Source organism: Quercus lobata, chromosome 4 (assembly GCF_001633185.2).
Source record: "Quercus lobata isolate SW786 chromosome 4, ValleyOak3.0 Primary Assembly, whole genome shotgun sequence".
Taxonomy (NCBI): Eukaryota; Viridiplantae; Streptophyta; class Magnoliopsida; order Fagales; family Fagaceae; genus Quercus; species Quercus lobata.
In genome coordinates this window covers 84,150,013-84,165,584 of record NC_044907.1, presented here as the reverse complement: position 1 = coordinate 84,165,584, position 15,572 = coordinate 84,150,013, and the positions used below count along the sequence as shown (strand labels likewise).

The 15,572-nt window shown below is 36.0% G+C and overlaps 1 protein-coding gene across 1 annotated transcript; it reads right to left on the bottom strand.

The window, feature by feature from the left end:
* Window positions 1–7,449: 7,449 nt before the first annotated feature.
* LOC115985989 lies at window positions 7,450–15,218 on the bottom strand. Its single transcript, XM_031108861.1, has 9 exons — window positions 15,183–15,218; window positions 14,643–14,793; window positions 13,174–13,233; window positions 12,772–13,020; window positions 12,548–12,624; window positions 11,773–11,849; window positions 10,271–10,403; window positions 8,057–8,263; window positions 7,450–7,951 (listed from the first exon to the last, which is right to left on the bottom strand). Exons 1-8 carry the CDS (start codon window positions 15,216–15,218, stop codon window positions 8,108–8,110), a joined length of 939 nt encoding a protein of 312 aa, XP_030964721.1. The 3' UTR covers window positions 7,450–7,951; window positions 8,057–8,107.
* Between the last annotated feature and the right edge of the window lie 354 nt (window positions 15,219–15,572).

The following is a 15,572-nucleotide window of genomic DNA, read 5'->3' as shown; positions in this document are numbered from 1 at the left end:
ACAAAAGTTTTTACAAACTGCTAATATGGTGAATGATTATTGGTAGATGAAAAAAGTGATATTAATGGTGGGCCTAAATGAAAACCAATAGAAAGTTGGCCACATCAACATTTTGTAAAATTATTATAAAATAGTTTGTAACTGTAGCATTACTCTTTCTTTTTTAGTATTGCTATGGGCATAACAAAAACTACAATAATTTAATAACTTTCCTAAATTACATTGCAGACTCATACAAGGGCCCACTACAATCTCAAAATTTTTAAGAGGAAATTACACTTTGTCCACCTGTAATTTGCCTAAAAAACTCTTTGCCTGTGGTTTAAAAATTGACACTTTACCCACATGAAGTTTATTCCGTTTGTCTCTCATTACTCACCTCCATTAAAAACAAAGATAAATTTGTATTTTTGTTAGTTGTTACCTTTTTATGTCTCTTTCCTCCCAAAACATAAAAAACTAAAAAATCAGAGGAAAAAAAAGATTTAAAAGCTAGGTTTTTTAAAAATTAAAACCTGACTTTTACCTCTTATTTTCATGTATTGACTTTTAAATTTTTTTGTTTTAATACATTAAAAATTGAAATTATTCCTCCGAAATGCATAAAGCTTTTGATAAACTGAAATTATGCCTCTGAAATTATGTAAGTACTAGTACTTTCATCAGCTTCGATCCTAATTAAAGCCAGCAAACTCGGGGGACCCATCGTAGACAAGGAACCCCTCTTGTTCATCTTCAAAACAATATCTGATTCGATGGACAAGGTTAGGGTGGCGTAGCAGCAGCATCTCAGTCCTTGACTTGATGATATTCAGTATTCACACGCTTAAAGCAACGCGTATGGTTGTGCCCATCAAATTTTTTTTCTAATAATTGGTATTGGTGCAGGCACACACACTCTGATTACGATTAATCTCTGTTGTGTGATCATTGCCCTGGATTTCTATGGATTGTTCCATCTACCACATTTTAAGGACATCAACTATGCTTATCGGATGGTATGTATGAGAGCTTTCTCAAAGTCTAGGAATGAGTAATAAATTAGGATTCAACAATGTCAGAGGTACGGGGAACAATTTTCCAATCATATGTAATCCATATTTATGTCCATTTTGGATTTTTAAAATATTAAATAAGCTGCAATTTCATCCAGACAATCCTTTTGTGTGAGATCATATATGTAGCGACGCACAATTGTTCAAGAAACACGTGTGGTTGAGGATTGAGTTATTGGGTAATGTTAAAGAAAAAAAATACTGTATAAATCAATTTTGAAGTACAAACTATCAGATAAAGTAGAACTTGCTTATCAGGAGATGCACTGTGGGGTTTTGCTGAACTCTGTATAATAAAGATGCAGCCATAGAATAAATATTCATTCTGCTGAAGTTTATTTTAATTTTCTTTTAGAGGAATGTTGATATTGAAAGGTCTTCAATATGACCTTGAATTAGTAACACACCAGGTTAATGGCCCTATTCACAATCTTTACGGGCATCAAGTGTCCCACATCGGAGCATTGTATAAGATTTCTACACTTTATATAAAGTAGGAAAGTATTTAGCCGTACTAAGTTCTACAGACTCACAATCACCAACCTCTCAATTTTTGGGTACTTCAAGTTAAACAAAATCCGCCATTTCTTTTTCTTCTAATTTGAAAAAGGTGACATGGATTATAGTATTAACAATGATCACATTCTGCAACCTTTGTCAGATATTTGGTTATTTCGTTGGCAATGGTGTAGCACTTCACCTAAGGGGATATTCTTCTTCTTTTTTTCAAAGCTAATAAAAAAAAAAGTGTTGGTTTAATTGAGATTAGCCCAGAAGGCTATGTTTGGGTGTGGGTGGCACTAGCTCGTTTTCCTTCCACTGCCAGGAAGGAGAGGTAGTCGCTGCTCTGTGAATCCAGCCTCACGCTGTGCCCTCTTCTCTAGGAGCAACGAGACCCAGGGCCTTCGCTCAAGTCTCAGAGCTCAATTCCTGGCTTGGAATGGGCGAACCAGTAAAGAAGCCACAATCACTCCCAGCCAACTAGAACCAAGTCAATGTTCCAACACTTTCATGCCCCCACTTGAGTTAAAGGTTCACGCTACTAAACCCGGCGAGCTAAAACACATTGTCAAAAGCTTATGAAATGTTGAAGTTCTTGTGTTTTGAGCGATGTGGGATTATATTGGACCTTTGAGACGTGTTCATTTTATTTCCTTTCCTGTCTCAAATCTCAATCATTTCCATTCGCATTCTCTAAAGCTCCAAGTGGGTTCATTTACAGCTTTGGTTTGACCATTTTTAATCTTGGTTTGTGAATTGATTTTGGTACAACAGGACAAATAACATGTCAGACAGGAGGTTTCGTGATTAAATTGGGATTTAACCATTTGAAACGTAGGAGGAACAATTTTCTGACCTTGTGTAATCCATATGTCCATATTTCATTTATTGGACTTCATGTTTTGGCGTGTATTATTGAAGATTAAATGGCCTAATTCAATAATCACATTTTGAGCTTGTGTAGATCTCAAAATTTATCATCATCTGCCCCGTGCTACCAAAAATTCCAAGATCAAAACTTTGGTGATTGGCTCATGACTGTTGACCTGCGAAACAAGCTACGTGAGAAGCACATGTTGGAATTTGAGTCTTTGACAAGCTGGATTTTGTGAGTCATTCGCTACTCAGGCCAAGTCACGAGTCACCTGTGAAACTCTCTACTTGATTATTTTTAGTATGTCTTTTCTCATTTCTTTACAAATACTATATAAACCCTCATTACTCACGAAATGTAAAAAGAACAAGGAGTATTCAGAGAAACTTTTGAAAGAGAAAACCCTAGCCAAACACTTAAGAGTTAGAGATTGTTTATCCACAATCCTCTACATTATTTCTCTAGAGTTTCCATTTACTCCTACCTCTCCATCTACACATTTTGAGTGTTAAGAGAAGTTTTAGTGCCTATGGGAAGTATTAGAAGAAATAATTAAGTGGCAAATGCAATCAAGCGATATTGCAGGATCTAGATAACTGGTAAAGACAAGACTCCGAGAAGTCCGTTGGTAGCAGGAGCTTGGAGAGCTCAAGTACATTAGGTAGATTAGGCTTGGAATGTCTTTTTGATATTCGTGTACTCCAACTCATTCACTAGTGGATTGATTTCGGTTGGAGGGCATTGAAGAAGTTTTTTCATCGAGTACTTCGGTTTTCTCTTTGATAACACATCTCAGTATTATCTTGTATTTGCATCTCTCTTCCCTACTCTTTAAGCTTTACACTTATCGCTTATTGTTCTTGCTTATGGCTTAGAGTAGTGTTTCCGGTTTATTGCACTTCATTTACTCTTATTCCACACTTAAATAAATTAGAGAAAAATCAATTAAGCCGTAATTTAAAATTGGGGGTCTAAACAAGTATTAGTGTTTTCACACTAATTGAGCTTTCAAATAGCATTGTGCGGGGTTGCATAATGACTAAATGGCCACAATGACATGGCTTTGATACCATATTAAAGATCTAAAATAAATAGAATATAAAATTGATGGAGAGAGAGAGAGAGAGAGATAGAGCACAAGGTTAACATGGTTCTATTTGAGCTTATGTCCATAAGAGAAAGCCTAAATAGCTACATGTTTACTATGTTCAACCGTGTTTACAATGAAACTAAGGTTTATTATAAGAGTTAAGTTAAGCCTAGTTGGACCTATAGCTACAATACACTTAGACCTCTTGAGCCATTACATATTTATTACATAAATCCAATATCTTTAATAAGAGATTATGATCTGTGTAAAAGAACCAAGAAGCTAAACTCAATGAACAAAATACATTAAAATATTATTCATTTATAAATTCTTAAAATAATAATCAATGTAAACTGCAGTAGTGGAATGAGTTAAACATATGTTCAATGGCTTACAATGTGATTTCCCCCCCCCCCCACCCTTAATTTTCCTCTGGCCATTTCTGTCATTTCCTCACTTCATCTAATATGCACTTTTAATTTTCTAGATTTATAATTTTGGACTTGCTGACAAATGAACATCTTTCTCTTTGGTATCAATACTTTCTATAAATGGGGTCTCTTTTTTAGTAAACCAGGATTTTTAATTAAAACAAACTAGGAAATAGGGGTGTCCAACTCAACCGCAAACCCGATCCACTCGATAAATCCGATCGGAACCGGGCCGATCGTCAGCCGACCCGACTACTTCGACGGTTGGCGACGGGTCTTTTTTTTCAAAATCCAATCTGGTCGGTTTGGTCTCAGATTTTCTCCCTAAAACCCAAAAAAAACCCAAACCGACCGAGATTCATAACATTTACCGGTGAGAATTTTTAGATTCGGCAAGATCTCAACTAAATCCATGAAATCTCCACCGGATTTGGTGAGATCTTGTCGTTTACGCCCAAATCCAACTACAATATAGTGGGTTTTGCTCAACTAAGGCTTAGATCCGGTGAAAATATGTTGGGTTTTGCTTAAATCTCGTGAGTTTTGCTCATCTGTGCCCGATTTTTTGCTCAGATCTTGTGAGTTTGGCGCAAATCCAGAGAATATTTGATTTTTTTTGCTCAGATCTCGTGAGTTTGGCACAAATCCGGCGACTATTTGATGTTTTTTGCTCGAATATAGTTAGTTTCGCACAAATCTGGCGAAGATCCGGGGAAAAATACAGATCGCCGCCCAAAAGGAACCTCCGGCTGCACTTCGTTGGCTTTGACCGACTTGACCGCCGATCTTTCCAATCCAATCCGACCTGACCCGTTGGTTTTTGCGGTCGGCGGCAGGTTTTCTCGCCAGAAACCCAATGTCATCGGGTTGGTTGCGGGTTGGGCACAGACCTGACCCAAACCAACTCGTGGACACCCCTACTAGGAAATACCACGTCTGGGGTAGCAAACATTCCATGCATCAGCCAAGAGTTGGTACAAAATACAAGAAGGAGGAGAAGAGTGATAAACAAAAGAACTAGAAATTCCCTCCTTTGCCAAAATATTAGCACAATGGTTTCCTTCATGATGGGTGTGGCCAATCCTAGCATCTTCAAAACACCAGAGCAGGGACCTGCATTCAATATAAATGGGGTCTCTACCAAAGGAAAAAAATGCTCCCAAAACTGTTTCTCTTGGGTTTCTCACCCACTCTGACTCATTGGCACTTCAACAGTAATGCCTATGAGAATCATCATTTGAGTAATAAACCCAACTTCCGGAAAATTAGCTTGCATGCTAACTACTCAAAAAGAAATTTTGGCAGAGTTACAACAAATGGGGATTGAGTTTATAATCAAGGGTTCAAGTACATGTTTTTTCACTCTAGTTGTGAAGCCTATCTTATTGGAGAAAATTTAGGGCCTCTCAATTTAATGATTCACAATTAGCTAAGATCCGTGATAGAGCATCTAATGGCAACATACTTGGTCTTCTCATTAGTAAGGATGGTATTTTAATGCATGGTTCCAAATTGTGTGTTCCAGTAGTTAATGAGATGAAAAGACAAATTATGGAAGAAGCTCATTGTACTCTCTATACCGTACATCCAAGTAGTACCAAAATGTATCGTGACTTGAGAGGAATTTCTGGCGGAGTGGTATGAAGAGAGATATTGTTGATTTGTAAATCGTTGCTCGACTTGTCAACAAATAAAAGCTGAACATCAACGACTTGAAGGATTATTGCAGCCCCTCTCAATCCATGAGTGGAAGTGGGAGCACGTTACTATAAATTTTGTTGACAACAAAGCCTCAATCCCAAAATTACTTGTCAACAAATAAAAAAAGCTAAACATCAACACCTGGAGGACTATTGCAACCCCTCCCTGTCCCTGAGTGGAAGTGGGAGCACATTACTATAGATTTTGTTGACGACAAAGCCTCAATCCCAAAATTTGGGATTGGCTTTGAAGGTTTCCACCAAAGCTACATAAAACTTTTGGTTAATTTGTTATATATCAAATATTAATATAAGAATATTTCTCTCATAAACCAATAATAATAATGATGAGGAAAAAATAATAATTTTACACATCTGTGCATCAAAAGCTAATAAAAATAAAAAGAGTTGGTTCAATTGAGATCAGCCCAGAAGGCCATGTTGGGTGTGAGTGGCACTAGCTTCTCTAGGAGCAACGAGACCCAGAGCCTTCGCTCAAGTCTCAGAGATCAATTCCTGGCTTGGAATGGGCGAGCCAGTAAAGAAGCCACAATCACTCCCAGCCAACTAGAACCAAGTCAATGTTCCAACACTTTCATGCCCCCACTTGAGTTAAAGGTTCACGCTACTGAACCCAGCGAGCTAAAACACATTGTCAAAAGCTTATGAAATGTTGAAGTTCTTGTGTTTTGAGCGATGTGGGATTATATTGGACCTTTGAGACATGTTCATTTTATTTCCTTTCCTGTCTCAAATCTCAATCATATACATTCGCATTCTCTAAAAGCCCCAGTTGGGTTCATTTATTAGTTTGACAATTTTTAACCTTGTTTTGTGAATTGATTTTGGTACAACAGAACAAATAAAATGAGTCAGAAAAGAAGTTTTTGATTAAATTGGGATTTAACCATTTGAAACGTAGGAGGAAAATTTTTTTGATCTAGTGTAATCCATATGTCCATTTCGGATTTAAATGTTAGTAAATTATAACGATGGATCAATAATTTAGTGTGATCTTCTACCATTTTGAAAATATTTCATTTATTGGACTTCATGTTTTGGCTTGTATTATTGAAGATTAAATGGCCTAATTTTATAATGATTGTGTACAAGAATCACATTTTGAGCCTGTGTAGATCTCAAAATTTATCATCATCTGCCCCTTGCTACCAAAAATTTCAAGATCAAAACACAAATCGTTGTATATGTTTCTCATGCTATAATATCCTTTCACCCAATGTATAGTGATAAAACTTACTAGCAATACATTCTTCTCTCTTTTTCTCCTTGTTTTCATTGCATTGAGGAAATCTAAGGAACACTGCCTTGGCATTATTAATGAGTTGCATGAACCAAGCCCAGGAATGGCAAGACAAAACAAAGTGTTTACTTAAGATCACAATCTACACTTCTATAGTGCAAAATGCTTCATGAGAAAGTCCAGGTTACCCTCTTACAATCTATTCATCTAAACCAAGTAGTAGTTCAGAAGGGAATTTTCTTTTCATATTACAGTCGCAAGTTACACTTCACTTGATTGCAGAGAGTGTAAATTTCACCTATACCAAGTTTGTCACTACTCTTTGAAACCAGCTTCATATGGTGCCACCTTCTCTAGAACCCCACATTCACTAGAGTGTCATGGCTTTAATAATTACATAATAACTATGGGAGTTAAAAAGCAAAATGCTTTCAGGATCAGGGTAAATATGAGACCATTTTGCTAAATATTTAAAATCACAATCTGTAGAAATCAGACTTGAAAGTTCAAGTTAATAAAAACTGTACACAATGCATATTACATAAATCATAGCTAAAGTCAAATGCCTATTAAAAATTGACAATCAAGCCACAATTTACTTCCTGTATACTTGTTAGCAACCATATTCCTGAGCACATTCAGGAAGATCCTATGTTCTTCTCAGCAACAATAATTTATATCTACAGCATAATCAGACAAACAAGAAAGCCAATACACAACCAAAACAACATTGCAGGGCTTATCACAACTAACGTTTCAAAGAGGACAAATTTGTCTCTATTCCTCCCAACAGAGGTACCTAGCTCATGGCAAATTGCATCTCTCTTTCCCCAGCTTAGACCTTCCATCCATAGTAATACATTGTGCCAACGATGGCATAACCAAGGGCACTTCATCTTCAACAGATCTAGACACTTGATAAAAGATGTGTGCATAAACTTTAAATAAGATGTTACTCCAGGTAGTGAAGTGATGAGAGCAGACAGACCAATAAAATGAGGCCTACCTCAAACCCAGCAATACTTCAGATCACTAACACCTGTCCCACCAAGTTAAAGCAGATATATTACACATATTTGAGTTGTTTGAAGAATCAGCACCAACAATATAAATAAGAAACCCAAAAAAAGGCTTCAAAATTTACCTTATGAACCTATTGGATAGAAAAGAGTCATTATATATAAGCTTCAGCAATTCATTTACTTGAAGACATGGCTTTCTCTATGCTCCTAATCACAACACTAAGGCTACCACCACTTTCCAAAGCTTTTACTGCAGCTCGGTGTACATGTTTATGCCACTTGAGCAGATTGTAAGATTGAAGAACCGACCATCTTGCTTGATTTGACATCTAATCAAGGTAATGATTGTCAGAGGACAAAAATGAGTACGATATCAATGGCAGATCATCCAACCAAGTAAAAGTTTAGAGAGATACCTCAGCTACAGATAATGGCGGTTGCAGCAGAATACAGATATAAAGAGATTTTCATCATTCTTTCCCCCCTCTGCCTCACCGTAAACAAGTGCTTCAGCAGCAATGCCTGTAAAAAGCACCATGCAGTATCTAACCATTGTATCATCCCAAAAATCAGTAATCACTTGAAATGAGGAAACAAAGCAACGATTTCAGTTGCATTGATGTTGCTTAATGACATGCTAAGTTGCATCCATTTCTAGTACCCATCACTATGCAGGTATCAAAGTTTGGAGTGCAAATAGGGTGCCGGATAATTATATCTGTGTGATTGAATAACTTCTAAAGAGTGAAAAGGCTTAGAAGGAAAGTTTGGAATTATCATATTCATGTACAAGTATTTCATGGTTTCTGGAAGATGCTTTAACAATTAAAAGTGAAAGCATGAAACTAGTTTCAATGTTCGCACAGAAGCATTTCCTTTTTATATAAGCAATGTTCACACACAAGCTAATAGTAAAAGCAATTCAAAAGTATATTTAAACCAGCTTAATTAGGGAAAATAGATTCTGCCGATACAGATAAGATAGCCAATATCGGGTAAAAACCAGCTTAATTATAAGTTCCTTTCATTCAACTGCTTGCGGATAAACACTTGGGCCACATTTGTATCAGCCTAAAACATTGTCCAACATTTTCTGCCATTTGGGGTCGCTGAAAAACTTAATCAAACCAAAACCACTTTCCATTGATTATAAAAAAAAAAAAATCCCTATGAGGCTGAAAATGTTTTACATCCTTTAGAAATGTAGAACATTTTAGCAAAACATTTTCAATCTCAAGAAAAAAAAAAATTTGAGGTATTGGCCAGATTGTGTCTCACTTGAGAGCTCCACAGGGTGTAGGAAATGCACTGAATTATCGAACAGTAATTATTTTAACCGAAATGGACATGGATTACATAAGGTTGGAAAATTATTCACCCCACCTCTGAAATTGTTGAATCCCAATTTATTACTTCCAAGTTCCAACCGAACAAGATTCGATGTATCATAACTTTTACATTTTCCTAAATTTCAATTTATTACTTCCAAGTTCTAACTGAACAAGTTTTGATGTATTATCGCTTTACATTTTCCTTCAAGAACATCCAATAAAATTGGAACGATACTAGCAAAATTTTGCAAATTGGAATTTACACAGAAAACGGATTGGAGACGTGACCGGCCAAAAGAAAATTAATGCTTGTGTCACATCATTCTACTTGATCATGATCAAGAAGGTTAGTGTTTTTTTTTTTTTTTTTGCAAATCAAGTTAGATCAAAGCTCGATTTGGTCAAATACTAGATATTGTAGATGTTGGGATGACGTGGGACTTCTTGTTGTTGTGTTGACATGACAAAAACAGTTGTCGTAGCACTTAATGTGGTAATAAGTACTGACATGGCAAGTGACAGTCCAGGTAGTGAAGAGATGAGAGCAGACAGACCAATAAAATGAGGCCTACGTCAAATCCAGTAATACTTCAGATCACTAACACCTGTCCCACCAAGTTAAAGCAGATATATTACACATATTTGAGTTGTTTGAAGAATCAGCACCAGCAATATAAATGAGAAACCCAAAAAAAAGGCTTCAAAATTTACCTTATGAACCTATGGGATAGAAAAGGGCCATTATATATAAGCTGCAGCAATTCATTTACTTGAAGACATGGCTTCCTCAATGCTCCTAATCACAACACTAAGGCTACCACCACTTTCCAAAGCTTTAACTGCAGCTCGGTGTGCATGTTTATGCCACTTGAGCAGATTGTAAGATTGAAGAACTGACCATCTTGCTTGATTTGACATCTAATCAAGGTAATGATTGTCAGAGGACAAAAATGAGTATGATATCAATGGCAGATCATCCAACCAAGTAAAAGTTTAGAGAGATACCTTAGCTACAGATAATGGCGGTTGCAGCAGAATACAGATACCCATAAAGAGATTTTCATCATTTTCTCCACCCTCTGCCTCACCATAAACAAGTGCTTCAGCAGCAATGCCTGCAAAAAGCACCATGCAGTACCTAACCATTGTATCATCCCAAAAATCAGTAATCACTTGAAATGAGGAAACAAAGCAACAATTTCAGTTGCATTGATGTTGCTTAATGACATGCTAAGTTGCATCCATTTCTAGTACCCATCACTACGCAGGTATCAAAGTTTGGAGTGAAAATAGGGTGCCGGATAATTATATCTGTGTGATTGAATAACTTCTAAAGAGTGGAAAGGCTTAGAAGGAAAGTTTGGGATTATCATATTCATGTACAAGTATAAGTTTACATCATTAAAAATATTTCTTGCTTTCTAGAAGATGCTTTAATAATTAAAAATGAAAGCATGAAGCCAGTTTCAATGTTCGCACAGAAGCTTTTTTGTTTTTTTGTTTTAATATAAGCAATGTTCACATAGAAGCTAAAAGTAAAATCAATTTAAAAGTATATTTAAACCAGCTTGATTAGGGAAAATAGATTCTGCCAATACAGCTAAGATAGCCAGTATTGGGTAAAAATAACCCTATTCTAAGTTCTTTTCATTCAACTGTATGCGGATTAACGCTTAGGCCCCATTTGTATCAGCCTAAAACATTGTCCAACATTTTCCGCCATTTGGGGTCACTGAAAAACTTAGTCAAACCAAAATCATTTTCCATTGATCATAAAAAAAAAAAACCCCTATATGAGGCTGTAAACGTTTTACATCCTTTAGAAATGTAGAACATTTTAGAAAAACATTTTCAATCTCAAGAGAATAGGGAGCCAGTAGTGAACCGCAAGAAAACCCCCAATGTTGCCACCACCAAGACAGCCGAGAAAGCCATCAATGCCTCTCATTTGCATTGACACCAAGATCAATGCCGCTCATCAAGTTGCACTGGTGCTAGTGTCGGTCTAATTTTTCCTTTACACCCTCATAAAAAATTTAAGAAGTTGATAGTAGTTTATATATATATATATATATATATGTAATTTAGTTGATAGTTTTTATTAATTGTTTTAGCTTTTTTTCACTCCTATTTTGATTCTGCTTACTAGTGTCATTTCATTAACATCAACCCCATTTTAAGAGTTATTGGATATTGTCAATGTTTTATGGCTAATGTATTTGTTATTACTTATTAGATATGGTCAATGTGTGTGTCTTGTAAAAAAATAATTTTGTAGGTCGATTTTAGTTGTTCTGTATTAATATTTTTAGGCGGTGAAATGTTTTAGTTGTTCTGTAAAAAATATTGTGATTTTATGTACAAGCCAAATGCTAGAAATGTTTATAGAGTATTTTCAATAACATAACCAAATACCAGAAAAGAAGCAGTTCTATTCATTTTACACTGAAACAAAGCCTTGATTCAATTACTCAAGCAACCTTTCCTGCCCTTCGTTTCATACCAACCTGTCAAAAGCAGTGCCATCAAGTCGTCCGTTAGCAAGATCATTGGCCATTTTCTCATCCCAAAACTGAGTTCCCGCCTATAAAATCATACTTCATATGAGCCCTCCTTGCCAGAGAAAGAATGCTAAATAGCTAAATTTATGCAGACACAAGGCCACAAATTATTAAATTAAAGAATTCATTAGAATATACACTATACATGTGAAATATATGCATTAATTTCACACAAATGCATACACAACAAAATGAAAAAGAATAAGATATTATGATCTCAACAGAAGAAACAAGAAGCTAAACACAATTAACAAAGCCCATTAAATCTAATTGTTCATAACATAATTATCAAAGTAAAACCGCACCAGTTGCATGATATTACCCACAACCATAATGTATTGATATATATTCAATTGCTTATTGACATAATTCAATCGCTTACCCTGTAATCCCCCCCTTCCCCCCAGTACGCCAAAATATAGTATGAAACAATTACATTGTGCATGAAAAACATGGAATGTCATAGTGTGATTACTTAAAATTGTGAGATAAAAACAACTACAGCCTACCTCTGTTATCATCAAACAAGAGACTTACAGTCAATTCCAACCCCCCCTGCCCAACCCCCCACCCCCCTCTTTTTCCAACAAAAACGACATTGGCTGATTACGTTATGCATAAACAACTAAGCATGTAATAGTGTAAATGCTTTAAAGCATTGCATAATAGCAAACAGAACCATTTTAAAATGTCGTATCAAGCACAAAAGAGAACAAATTACCTGCCCTTGAATGCCCATTTGCATTGCAACAATTGGGTCTAGAATCACCCCACGAATTGGGCAACCCATAAGGTAAGCTGAAAAGAAAAAATAATTAAGTAATTTGGTATTGCTAGAAGAAAAAACATATGCGACCTGAAGCTTAAGTAATTTGGTATTGCTAAAAGAAAAAATAATTACTATCAACTTTAAAGCACCAACCACCAGATAAGACTAGGATTTACCTGTCAGGAGATGCCCTGCTTCATGAACCAAGATCCTGCGCCTATTTGGAGGCCAATAACTTGATATTTGAGCTAAACAGCAGCCACCAAGGAAGACAGAGTCCATGAATGCTAGCCCCAATATTGCTGCAAGGTTAGGCCTGACATCAATCCCTTTAGAAAGAAGAAAAGATACCCCACCAAGAAAAGCAATCAGAACAGCACTGGAGCTTCCTGAAACGCCCCACTTCTTTGGCGAAAGTTTAGTCACTGGAAAAGAAAATGGGAGGAAAGAATATCAAGACACATTTGAGGAAGGCTACATGTAAAATTATGAGAATTATGCACTTCACAGAAGCAAAGAGCTTTAAAAACATCGATAACTTCAACACAGCATGGCCGGCCAGAGAAGACAACACACACCTTCTAAACCAGTTGAAGATTTCAACACGGTCGGTGTAACATTTCTCGGACCCTCCAAAACTGCACAGGATGAAAATATAGAAAAGAAATTGAGGTAAGCCATTTAAAATGTCAAAAATTTTAGTGCCTCCATGACCACTCATAGAATGGCATCAGAATTATAATTTTGTAACCAGGAGCAAACTTAATGTGATAACATAATCCTCTTTTTTGTACGTACAAATAATTACTGAATCACCACACAATTGAACACACGAGAACCACTTGCAAACTGACACGACTTTAAATTTTATGAACGTATCAATAAAGACATGAACAAGAGAGCATTAATTTCCACAACTTGTACAATCCTTTGGAAACTCTTCCAACATGTTGGGGAAAGACAATTAGTCAACCCTTTGAACACTAGCCTTTTCCTACAGAGAACTGTTTCCTAATAGCTCATAAGTATCACATAGCATCAACAAAGTTGGTATTCAAAAATCTGAAACCATAAACACTTACAAGAAAAGCATTTTCAACAAATTTTCAACACTTTACACAAATTCACAACTGTACTACCATGATATGAATTGGGTACCAAAACTTTCATAACATACTAGACAAACTAACAACTTTGCTACCATGTTATGGACAGATTGCCAAAATTTTACAGCATATTACACAAATTTCCAACTGTACTCATGTTATCAAATCAGTACCAAGACTTTCAAGCCATATATACCCAATTTCAAAACTTTTCTTCCGTGTTATCCAATGGGTACCAAAATGTTCACAACATAGTAAACAAATTCACAACTTCGCTACCTTGTTATGAAAAGGGTACCGAAATTTCATAGCATAATACACGCATCCATAACTGTACTACCATGTTATCAAATCAGTACCAAACTTTCATGCCATATTTACACAAATTCAAAACTAGTATACCATGTTATCAAATGGGTACCAAAATTTTTCACGATATATTAAACATATTCACAACTTTGCTACCATCTTATCAAATGAGTACCACAATTTCATGTCATATTTACATGAATTCATAACTTTGCTGCTTTTCCTCTTATATAAGTACAATAGCCTTTGAAGCCTATGGCGTCCACTCAATGATGATTGCTATTACAATCATGCCAAGGGCCCTAGACACCAACTGATTTATTTTTTTTGTGTAAGCAGTATTTGACCCCAACCCTCTATTCGATGATTAAAAACTCAACTAGTTAAGCTAACCCAACACAAATTCATAACATTGCAACCATGTTATCAAATGACTACCAAACCAAAGTTTTCACAATATATTCAACAAATTCATAACTTCACTACCGTCTTCTCAAATTAGTACCAAAATTTTCATAAAACATTCCAAAAAAAAATCATTTTGCACCAATTTTTCAACAAACTCCATAACCATAGCTAAAAACAAAAAAAAAAAAAACAAAAAAAAAACAGAATTTTGAAACAAATTATACCAATATTTCTGCATTTGCCAAAGTTGGACAAGAAGCCCCTATCCTTGAGGAACCCATAAGCGCTACACACAAGCTTCATATCATCAGCATTGAGACACGTGTCAAGAACCTCCCAGTCCCTCTCGTACCCAACCCAATAGGTAACACCAAACTATAAAACTATCAAATTGCATTTAATTATTTGTTAGTTTGAATGAATCTAACAAATAATTTTTAAAGATAAACATAAACATGTGCTTATACATAAACTTGTATTTGAACATGCTCTAGTAAAATCAGTCCTTCACATAAGGGCGCTATGCATATGGTTCCTAGATCTAATCTAGGTGGTGACTGCATTTTTCACCCTCCACCCGGTCCCCTCGGCCGTGGCATAATTCCCGATAGAATAAGAACCGTCATGGGCACTTGCACCCACAACGGTGACTCCACTAGTGATAGAAAAGTTTGACTCCAATGCATTCCATTTCCTAAATCTAACAAAAGTCTTTCTAATATGGTTTTGCACATGATTTAACTTGGTTCATTGTCCCTTTTTACCATGGTTGAAGGTGAGTGGGAAAGTGGAGGCTCCATTCAGGCCAAAACTTTTCGAAGTTCATCCCACCAACTCACAATCTATACCATTGCCTATGAAGGGATTTGAGTACATTAAAGGTTTGTCCACCAATCCATATGGGGTCAATTTAGACCTTAGGTTGGAGCATGGCCCATCAAGTTGTGAGTGACCTATTGATTTGTCCCTTTAGCTTTAAGTAACTTACCCACATATAAAGAGATCCTAGATCCTATCAAAAGAGCGTACAATTTTTATATCTCTTGTTTGTTCAATTTTTATATCTTGTCTCCTATAAACTCATTTCCCAGCTTCATATTTAGCATCACTTGTGGCATAATTATTTATCAAACATTAGCTCTTCTAACTACAAT